A 12,160-nucleotide genomic window follows, 5' to 3' on the forward strand; every position below is an offset into this window, starting at 1 on the left:
GTTGTCCCAGTTGTCAATGAATGGGACTGATATTGACTTGCAATATCTGTCAAGACGGTCGTTGACACCAACCGCCCTTGACAACCATTCACTGCCAACTCTTCTTCTAGGCAGGACACCGCATATGATAGGGATCCCTCCCTTAGACCTAATACGAACTATAGCTGCCTTGAACTTATCAAGAAGCTCCTCGCTCTTACACAGGCCAATATCATTGCCTCCTGCACTGAGGCAGATAATGGGTTTGTTCCCATTACCAGACAAGATATTGTCCATCCTGTCAATTATATCCCCCACCCCAGTTCCTGGGAAACACACCCTCATCCTATTTTTGATTTTACCACAAAAAGCCCTGTCCAAGTACCTTACCTGTGAGTCACCAACAATTAAAGCTTTTATACCTTCCTTGTCAGCCCTGTTGCTGACTGTACTATCGTCCAATTCGTCTATCAAGGGACTGAACGAGTTGGTACACTTAGCTGTTGATGACGTTGTTGACATATCCTTGGTGTGTTTTTTCATCACCAGTTTGGTCTTCCCTCTCCTCACAACCTTCCACTCGCCTGAGTTTTCGTCAGACACTGTCTTTCCTTGTCCCGCCTCTTCCTTCATCCTCGCCATCTCTTCCTTTAATTTCAGGTTCTCCAATGTGGCTCTCTCTATTTCTTCCTTGATCCTCTCCAATTCTTCCTTGGCCCTCTCCAGCTTGGCCAACAAACTCGCACACCCCAGACCACACATAGCACTTGCCATATCCGATAATTATCCCTGTAGATGCACCTCGTGGTCCGGGTAGGTCCTTCAGCTCACACAGGGTGTTGGAGATGGTTCTTGGTCCTCCTGTGATCAAGTTAGGAATTAATAATTCCTCACCTGGGTGGAGTAGGGCGTCCTCATTTCTATCCTGATGTAGTTTGGAGTCTTTCTTGGCTTTTCATCCAGTGTTGATGGTGGTGAGTGTATGGTGGACAGGGTGTGTCTGGTCAGGTCAGGTCAACATTGATCGCCAATCACGATTGTGGCTGTAACAGTTGTTTCTTTGTTTTGAATTGAAATTGTCACTTTTGTATATCAGTTGTGGGTTGATCGTCAATCTTTGCACTGTACTGTTGGTGGGAGGATGTTGGTAAATGCAGATTGGGAAAGGGAGTGCCTAAGAAACCAGGCTGGCAGGTGTCTCCATGGTCAAGAGACCGCGGGCAGCGCCGACGTCCTCACCCTATGAAGGCTCATATATCCCAACCCCTGCTCATATATCCATCCAACCTATGTTTGAAGCTATCCAGTGTATTCGAATTAATGATGATATTTGGTAACTTGTTCCACTCGTCCACCACAATATTTCCAAACCAATGTTTTTTTTTTCGCGCCTAAATCTAAATTTGTCTAATTTAAAACCATTGTTACTTTGTTCTTTTATTGAAAATTTACAATTTATATATATACATTAATATTACATATTAACATATTTGTCAGTGAAATATTTGGATGACGTTCGTTCCTAGTTGTATAGTTTGAGTACCTTTGTAATGTCTCCTTTGTGTGTGTGTGTGCGTGTGTGTGTGTGTGTTTATGTATGTATGTATGTTTGCACATGTGTGTGCATCAGTAACTAATTAGCAGAAGGAACATTCTAGACACTTACCTTTACTATGAGTTGTTCCAGTTGCTGCCTTACTCTCTGGACCATAACCTTTGCTTGTAGTAGCCGTGACGGTGACGCTGTAGTTGGTACAGGGAGTCAGGTCGGTGATGGTGCAGCTGGTGGTGGTGTCATTGGTTATGTCATGGTCTTTATTCCCCTCCCAGGTCCAGCTAACATTATACTTGGTGATGATGCCGTTGGGGTTTTCTGGGGAACTCCATGATACTCTTATTGACGAGAACGAGGATGACACCACAGACGTGATGACTGGAGGTCCTGGTGCTGTAACATATTGTCACGATAACCATGAATACCTTAATATATATAACTTATATTTAACTATGGTTAACATTACTAGAGGTCACCGTCATGATAAAATGTGTAAAGGTCAACAGTGTGCGTGAAGTATGAATGATCATCCTGGTACATCGTTATGGAGGTTCCTGACGCTAGTGAGCAAAGTCTAATTATATTTCGAGTCGAAAATTCGCCCTTACCCCCGCATGACGTCATCTGGCCGGCAGCCCGTGGAGGGGGGAGGGAACCAATGTTATCACCTGGCCGTCGGGGTGTAAAGGTCTATGGCAATGCTTGATAAATGCTCCGTATTTGGATGCATATCAAATTTCAGATCACTGATAAAAGTTTGAGATTTCATCGATTTCCAAATGATGTATGTATTTGCTTGGAGCAAATACATAGGGTCAATATTTGAGAGCCATTGGGAGGTTTAAATTTAAATTCCCTAAAGTCTAACTTTCGGCCAGGAAACCGGATGTGGAGAGACAAGTACCTATTCGTTGCTTGAAACTGTTGTATAGCCTAGTCATCTATATTATATCTAGTGGCCATATGGATAAATTGAAAACCTCGACACATATAAACTTGTATTCACTGATTTATTGTTATGGCTTGGAGAGAGAGAGAGAATGCTGTTAATTATAATCTTAACAATTTCTATTTTTTCTCTATTTTATTTAATTCTTGTATTCCTTCTGACTCCTCAGTAAATAGCTAGCCCATATCCCTATGATTACATAATTGCTTTTACATTGATACTGGCAGGAAAATCATAAAGGTATAAATAACAATAAAGAGAGGAAGAAGAGGATTGTTAACAAAATTTATAATGTATTTTTAATAATAAGAATAGGAATATCATAAAAACAATGAGTACATTTGAAGTTCAAGTGTCTGACTGAAATATAGTGTGCTAGGGGATGAGAAAATCGGGATATAGGGCAAGAATATCTTCTAATACAGTTAGGTAGTCTCACCAGGGATAATACGAGTCTCGCCTTACTACCGTTTTCTTCCATTGCGGCCAACGACGTCACATATAATATCTATCTATCTATCTATCTATCTATCTATCTATCTATATATATATATATATATATATATATATATATATATATATATATATATATATATATATATATATATATATATATATATATATAACTGTTTGGCTGCGGACATTTAAGTTGCCCAAATAGCGTACCCTGTTTTGGAAAATAACATCGATTTTTTTTTCTGACTTAGTAGATGAAGAAGAAAATAAGAAATGGAATTAGTAGGAGAAGAAGAAGAGATTTGGGTGGAAATGAAAAGTTACTTCATGGGAGGATCAATTGAGGGTGAAGAGATAGGAAGAGGACTGGAGGAGGTGGGTGAGGAGGAAGTATAGATGTAAGAAGGTGAAAGAAAACAAGAATGGTAAAGGGAGGGGAGGGAGAAAAAGAATGTGTTTTCGATGTCTTACTTTTTTCAAACGAACTCATTGAGTTTGATCAGTTTTCACAAGATATCAATAAAAAGCACAACTCATTTTTCTTAAACATTCAAGTTCTTTGTGTTCACTTTCTATTAAACTTGCAACGCAAATTGTCAAAAACAAATATGGCAACGTTTACCCTAAGATGATCACAGTAAAATATTTATGAAGTGTTTTATTCTTATCAAATTTATTTTTTATGAATACTGGTAATCTCATTGGCAATAGTTTACGATATTCACCATAAATAACTGTATTAAGCCACACGGCCCACACCTGTAAAAAATCAAACCTCACACACTGACGTTCAGACAGTGAGCCAGTGGACGTCTGCAACCTGCGAGTCTGATTCTGTTCACAGTAGTCGACGTCACGAATTGCCAGCCGGCTTTGTTTTAAATACTGTATATTTATAATTAGAAAAACATAAAAACCTATAATAATAACAACAATAATAATAATAATAATAATAATAATAATAATAATAATAATAATAATAATAATAATAATAATAACAAAATCAGATATAATCAGATAAAATATAAGTCAATAAATTTTATTTCAAACACAAGGTTTGTTTCCATAATTATAATCTGGTCAAGTGTCATGGTTACCATGTTGACAGTTATTTTAAAGAATACCTAGTACTTGGTAATCAATGTAATATAAAGAATCCTCCCTTAAAGTAGGAGCAGCATTTTCTTAGCTTAAACCTAACAATATTACATACCCACCACCGAATTATCAGCAGCAATTCTGACAATTACTAAGATAAAGTGGTTTATATATACGCCTCATATTACTGTATACGTAACATCTGCACTTAACAATAAATAACGCAGGGAGAAAACACACAAGTTTCATTGTCAAATAGAGGCGTCGTCCCCTTGCCAATGCCTGAAGATATTTATATCCGGAAAATTAAAATTTTTAAAGTGATTGAGGTGTTTTTACATACAGGTAGGTAAAACACACTTCGTGGCAGAAACTCAGCAGAATGAACATCAACATAAGTCATGGACCCTCCCGGATGTCCTTTGGAAGGTCCGTGATAGTGTTATTGATTGTTGTGTGTCATGAAGGTGCCTTCCACTGGTCATTGTTGGGGTTCAGAATTTTTTAATATTGTTAACAAATTTAGTTTCTGTGATGTATTGAAGATACAGTATATACACTGATAACCTTTTAAGAAATGATCACGGTATAACACGTATTTCAGCCTCACGTGTTAAGATTCGGTTCCTTTCGGTATCACACGATACTCTGTCCACTTCCCCCCTACTGAAGTGTGTTGCAAAATGACGAGACCAGATTATTTTCCTCGTATCTCTGAAGAATGAAAGTGAATTAATATAAAACAGTAGAACACTAAAAAAGATCCACAACCGTAATGAGATCACTTGAAAATTAGGTAGATGTGTTTAGTTCACCTTAGGATTGGCCTAACTTAATGTACCCTAACTGTAGTCAAAACCATCTTCGGAAATAATTTGCTTAAATAATAATATCGCTATTGTCGTCAACATAAAACTGACACTGATATGAAAAAAAACTGTAAATAAGAAAATCATACCTCAAAATTGCTTAATATCAATATATAACCGTTAATATTTCAACTTATAAACACACCATTAAATGAACGCTGTCAACAGAATGAGATGTCTTGTCCCTTAACATGCTTCTGTATTCATCACCCAGGCAGTGTATCATGTTACTTCACCTTCCCACAACACGTCACCCAGGTAGTGTATCATGTAATTTAACGTTGACACGGCACATCGCACAGAAAGGGTATCATGTTACTAAACCTTTAATAGGACACATCACCTAGGCAGTATTTCATGTTACTTAACCTTCACACAACACTCCTCCCAGGCAGTTCATCATGTTATTTAACCCTCACAGGACACATCGCCCAGGCAGTGTATCATGTTACCTAACCTTTTCACAACACGTCACCAAGGCAGAATATAATGTAATTAAGGCGGCGGCACACTGGGCACTTTTCCTCCCAACATGTTTGGCAAACACAGTCTGGCCAGCAAAACAAAGAGACGTTTGCGTCACACTAGGGTGTTTTGTTGGCGCTTCTGTCCAACTCAATAAAAACAACAACAAAGCGTCTTAACGAAGTTCGCCAAGGAACCCGTTACGACAGTTGAAGCCTCGCAGGATTGTGCTATAGTTTTTCAATTTCTGAAGTAGGAGAAGCGTCTTCACAAGCTAAAGAAAAGACAAGGGAATAATGGTATGCGTCGTCAAAGTTGTTTGCAAGTGGCAGTGGCTGGCTGGTCAAACAAGACCCTGAATAACTATTTCATAATACCATAGAAGTTTTAAAGTGACAATTAAATAAAATATGTCAACTTTTTATTAATTATATTTCAAATTATTATTATTTCATAATTGATTTCAATTTTTACTTGAATATTCAACACCTATAATGAAGCTCATTTGAGCACTAACCCGGCCAACAAACCTCGCCGCCAAACTGTTGTTCATTCCTCGCAACAGTCGAAATCCTGCTGCTTGCTGGGCCATCAGGCCAGCGGCCAGCAAAACGGGCAACATGTTGGGAGGAAAGTGCCCATTATGCCGCCGCCTTTAATCTTTACACAATGCATCATCCAGGCAGTGTACAGGTGTCAGGCTATTAACCTTCACACGACATGTCACCTAGCAGTGTATCACGTTGCTTAACATTCACACGACACGCCACCTAGACAATGTATCATGTTACTTAGCATTCACACGACACGCCACCTAGACAATGTATCATGTTACTTAACATTAACACAACATTTCACCTCGGCAATGTATCACATTACTTAACATTCACACGACACACAAGATGTTACCTAGGCAGTGTATCACGTTACTTAACATTCACACCAAATGTCACCTAGCCAGTGTATCATGTCACTTAACCTTCACACAACATACACGATAAACATACAACTTTTGAATGTTTTCTGCAACATGTGACTCAGGGCACTGTGTTGTCCAGTGTCTCTTCTTCTTCTTCTTCTTCTTCTTCTTCTTCTTCTTATTATTATTATTATTATTATTATTATTATTATTATTATTATTATTATTATTAATATTAATAATAATAATAATAATATTATTATTATTATTATTATTATTATTATTATTATTATTATTATTATTATTATTATTATTATTATTATGCACACTTACCGTCCTCGTCTGTCCTTCCGTCGGCACATGTGTCCTTATTGTAGTCTGTACGAGTCTGGGCGGCCACACACACGTGGTAGATGGTCCAGGTGTCCAGCTGGGTGATGGAGTAGTTCAAGGAGGTGGTGGTAGCTGAACCACCACCATGAGCCTTACTGGCGGGCCCCCAGGTGATCAGGTAGGTGACGCAACAGTTTCCAACGCCTTGTGCCGCGGTCCAGTTCACGAACAGCTGAGTGGAGGACTGACTTTTCACCGTGACGACCTTTAGCTTCGGATCAGGGTCTGATGGGATAATGTACAACAGTGAATTATAGGTGTTTGGCAATACGGATGCTCATTACTGGTATTAGTTCATTTCAGTGTAAAATCTGTTATCTGTATATTTCTAAATTAAAACCATACAGTAACACTGCATATTGCCAAGTGATTAATTTAACATAAAATTATAATTGTTTATCATTTTATAATTATATTATTGTAGCCACCAGACTGACCAGAGCTTGCGATAGTTGGTTCACTCGACCAACAAAATAAGGCAGTCAAATGAAATCAACTCAATTGATTCACTCCAAAAGTGTTAAAGGAAACGTTGTCTACACGTTTGTTACTTCTATTGACTGTGAAACTGTTTGTGTAATTTATATAATACATTATAGGATACGTGTCTGTTTCAACTATAATATACCTTATGTGTGTCTGTGTCAACTATAACATATCTTACATGATTCTGTATTAATTATAATATATCTTATATACAGTATATCTGGCTACAGTATTTTATATCTTATATGTGTGTGTGTGTCAACTATAGTATATAATATGGATGTGTTAACTATGATAGACCTTATATAATATGTATGTGTATGTGTGCCAACAATAATTTATTTATATATTGTGTGTGTGTGCCAACTATAATATACCCTTTATAATATGTATGTGTGTGTCAACTATTATTATGTCTGTGTGTCAACTATAATACACTTTATATATTATGTATGTGTGTCAATAATATTCTGAACCTTAAATATGTCTGTGTATTAATTATAATATACTTTATAGGTGCCTGTGTCAACGTCCTATGCGGAGTCATATTTTTGTCCTAATAAATCACTATTGTTGTCAAAGGATTTGCAAGTCTAATTCATAACTTTAATGCAATAATTTGCAAATAAAAGAGAACGTTAACAGGCCATTCTTAGTACAAATCGAAAAATAAACAAATATTAAAAAAAATAATTAAAGGTAAAAACTAAAAAAAAATACCAGCGATGGTTGTTGTTGTAGTCGCTGTAAGAGGCAGGCCTTCTTTACTGCTGTTCTTCATCGGCTGGACAGTGACAGTGTAGTCAGTACACGGCTGAAGGTCTGTGATCGTATAGCTAATATTGTTACCACCGTCCATAGTGTACGTCCCGCCGTGATCTTTGGGTGTCCAGTTGATACTGTAGGAGGTCGCTTTAAACTCCTTCAACCACGAAGCTTTTATATAGTCTGCTCCCGCTGACAGCTGTAGGTCTGAATTGTCTGTTGGAGAAAAATTATATAAAAGATACAGTGAAATTTTAAGCATAAATTTTCACGGCTGTTATAAATAATGTAGTAAACAGATATAGTAAGTACAATCCTTCTATTACACACACACACACTACTACTACTTTGCTGTCACTCGGAATCGAGTATGACGTTCATCCAGGTATGATACAATGATATGAGTTATTAAGGATGTCACCTAGGTTGGTGAGTTCTGAGGTGACTAAAGAGGCCGATACGGGACCGGCAGGGTCGATCACAGATGCTGCACCTGTGGAGCTACATCTAGTGCGGGGGTGGCAGCAGCCTCTTTCCGGCGTTGGCGTCTACCTCGTTATGCAGTCTTGCTAACTCGAAAGTATTGACACCTTCTTGTATGGTGCTCCTCCACTGCTCACCGCCTGATTACTGTGAAATCACTTGTAGTATATTACGGACCTTGCCTACTCATCAGCAGTTTGCTTTAAATCGAAAACTCAAGTCTGCTTTAATTCAACTTCCTATAATGAATTTCACTATTAAGGATATTCAAATAGTATCAGAGAAATTAAACGTTTTAGCTTTCTTGAACGAGACACATTTTGCTGATTTGGAAAATAACTTGCCATTTTACCTGTCACGGGAATTTGCACTACCAAGTCTTACAATTCCCTCTATTTTGTTAATTCTGGCAATTATGTATTATGTTCCTGTTCTGTTATTACAGGGCAGTATCATCCAAATTCAACATTGTTCATAACATACTAACCCGTACGACACTAAAGTCTAGGTCCCCTGTAGTAGCTAATACCCCTACAGTAGTATAATCCCCAGCTTAGTGTCTACATATCTGTTTGTAACATGGTTAGGGTTGTCTAGGATGTACTGTACTCTGTGAGTTATTTAGGCCTCACGGAGCTCGGCTGGTAGGTGACCGAGCGATGTAATGGGCCCCTGTCTCATCAACAGACCATATTATATAAATGGGTCAATACATCTGATATTATATTCAGATTCACCACCATGTAACTTTCCACTGTCTATGAGTAAGACATGAGTTGGAAACGTGAGCGGGCAACTCTCCCAAGAGGGCGAGACCCATAGTCAGCATTTCTGTAAGCCCACACTGCGAGGCCCTCAAGCTTCAGTCGCTCACATCAACTTATATTGTAAGGACGTGACCTAACGCTTATAATACATAAACGCCGTCCCCTTCTCATTCACTCCTATACAGTGAGACTTACGGTCGATCTACACTCAGGAATTATATATACAACCCTTTTATAATAAAACAAAGGAACTACCGTTTGGGTTTCGTTACTTAAACCCAAATAATAAATATATGTGAACGGACTGGTTAATTGCACAAGCAGCCGATTCACCTCGTTTTGTATCACTTCAAGCTTTTGAATAACTTTCTTACAATAATATACATTATAAGGATGGGAGCTGCATAGTCAATAACTGAACGTATAGTACTGATATAAAACATCCTTAAAATAGGAATACCTTCCATGCCAAAGCTCCTAAAGGTCTTCAACGTTCTTTACATGCATTCTCCTGGTATTGCATCTCACGTACTTTACTGTTGGCCTTACCCAATATACATCCGAAGGTATGTGTAAGCATCAACTTTTTCTAGCCTTAATCCATTCAAAAATAAATCCCCCTGTTCCTAATTTCTGTTTTTATATTTAGTTTATTGTTAATTACAAGGTCCATTCTACACCAAAGTGTACTCAATGCATCTACACTCTAAAGCCTCTTGCATGTTTTTCAAAACTTTTACACTGTAAAAGTATATCATCAGCATATATATTAACTCACGCCTAAGTCTACTCTTACTTTGTAATGAGGTCTACACACACTGAGGTAATTCGGCAAAACTAGCAGGGCCCATCCCCTACTAAGTTGACTGGCCTTGCATTGTGGGTCAGCGTAGCTGTTGCCCTTGCTTCGAACACCTCGCACTTTATTCAATTCCTTCCATTTGTCACCCAGCTCTTGCCTTCAGCGATTTTCCCTAAAAAGTCTGTGCAGTTTTCATTCCGCACCTCTTGCTTGATTTCACTACACATTTTTGCAGTTTCTTTCAGTACTTGCTTGACTTCATTATCATTTGGATTTACACTTTATTCTCTTTGCACCATTTAAAGGAGTTTACTCCAGCCCTGAACCAATTCGTCATTAACATACATATTACGTTTCCCATGATTTATTTCTCCTTTATAACTACACCTACCTGTCGTCAAAACGGAATCAATAATATGTAATAATTCATCATGAAAGCTATCAACATCCTTTGGTTCATAATCTGTATACCAATCCTTTATAGTAGTGATCAGATCCTGTTTTTTGTCTTCCGGCAATCAATATCTTTTCCTCTTAATTAACTTCTGTATTTTGTTAACATGTATAGAAATCGTAATGCAAAATGATCACCAAGCAAATCCTTAACTCTCTCAGCCTTCGCGCTCTTATTCCACATGTATTAAAACATACTGCATAATCTAACCTTCCTCTATGTATGTGGGTAGGCTCATGATTCCCCAATATTTCAATTTCATCAAACTCCTCCAAGAAGTGTAACCATCTCCTTCCATTAATGTTACTCGGTCCCATAGTACCCAGGACTTCGTGTTTGGCATTAATAGTGTAATAGCACAAATTGTATTATATAAATATATACCCAAATGTATATTACCCATGTATTCACCAAGTCATACATCCATGAGTATGAATCAATTGGTGAGTTGACATTTCCTCCATGGAGCGAGTGAGGTCAAGCTGGGTCAACACTTTTCAACACCAACATCCTGTGAGGAACGCTTGACAACTACCCCTCCCTGGTGAGAGAGAGGGACTATCATATCACCTGTTACTCAGTGAACACCTCACTTAAGTGCTCTCCCATAAAAGTGCACTAAGACATTTCCCATAGCAGAGAAGGTACAATATACTCTCAACTGAACTTAGTACCTGTGAAACTATATTTTTCTACAATAAAACAAAACCAACAAAGTGTTTACTTCAGCCCTGCCACTTATCAAATCAAGAACTAATATACTGTATATATATATATATATATATATATATATATGTATATATATATATATATATATATATATATATATATATATATATATATATATATATATATATATATATATATTTTATATATATATATATATATATATATATATATATATATATATATATATATATATTGTCACATGCCTGAGCGCTCGGGAACTCGCATAGCGTGAGGCAGATGTTCACGCTTCCATTTCACACAAGCTACTAATAATTTGTTAATTGTACTTATTATATTATTATTGTTCTTAGTTACTTAGGTTAATTGTATATTTATGTATGTTATTAATATGCATCATTGTCTTACTCTGTTAAGTTCAAATCTAGAGAGTATTAATTAATTATAAAAAATATCTAGCAAATGTCTGGATCATGTGAGACGCGCTCCTCGGCGTACCCACACCACCCCAGTAGCGAAAATCCGTGGCATAGGTTAGACGTGTCCATTCGTTCTCTAGCCTTGACCCTTGTCTAGTGCTTTATCCAGTCTTGTGCAATGCCCTAGGGGTATCAGGTATTAGTGACACGTTTAGTTAGGCCTAGGAAGGGATCCTGGTGGTAAGGAATCTCCTGTTTGGTAGGGATAATCATTTTGTAGTGATTGTTGTATATATATATTTCGTATGTCTTGTGTAATATAGTAATGTTAAGTAATATTTGTTTGGTCTAACTCCTTACAGTATATTTTCGCCCTTCCGGCATCACTCTTATTTTATTATACAATTACTTATTCCCTTAAATTCATGTTTGCTAGTCATTACTCCCTTTCGAACATAAATTGAATTAATTAATTATCTTCCCTCTTGTGATTCACTTATTTCAACTGTTCTTACTTTTTCAAGTGCATTTGGTGGAGTAGGTTTTTGGTGAGGATAATTATTGCCGTGTTCCCTATTTGTTCCTTTATTTGTTAATAACTTGGGGTAGGATTC

At 37.3% G+C, this 12,160-nt stretch overlaps 1 protein-coding gene across 1 annotated transcript in view; it reads right to left on the bottom strand.

Annotated features, from left to right (window-relative positions):
• The window catches only part of LOC121870798 (phosphatidylinositol phosphatase PTPRQ-like), a 105,605-nt gene that overhangs the window by 91,056 nt on the left and 2,389 nt on the right, over positions 1-12,160 (bottom strand). The window contains exons 2-4 of the mRNA XM_042372766.1: positions 7,890-8,150; positions 6,624-6,908; positions 1,646-1,927 (exon numbers count right to left, since the gene is read on the bottom strand). Coding sequence (XP_042228700.1) covers positions 1,646-1,927; positions 6,624-6,908; positions 7,890-8,150 — 828 coding nt within the window. The remainder of the gene's footprint in view (positions 1-1,645; positions 1,928-6,623; positions 6,909-7,889; positions 8,151-12,160) is intronic.

Source organism: Homarus americanus, unplaced genomic scaffold (assembly GCF_018991925.1).
Source record: "Homarus americanus isolate GMGI-L3 unplaced genomic scaffold, GMGI_Hamer_2.0 scaffold32583, whole genome shotgun sequence".
Classification (NCBI taxonomy): Eukaryota; Metazoa; Arthropoda; class Malacostraca; order Decapoda; family Nephropidae; genus Homarus; species Homarus americanus.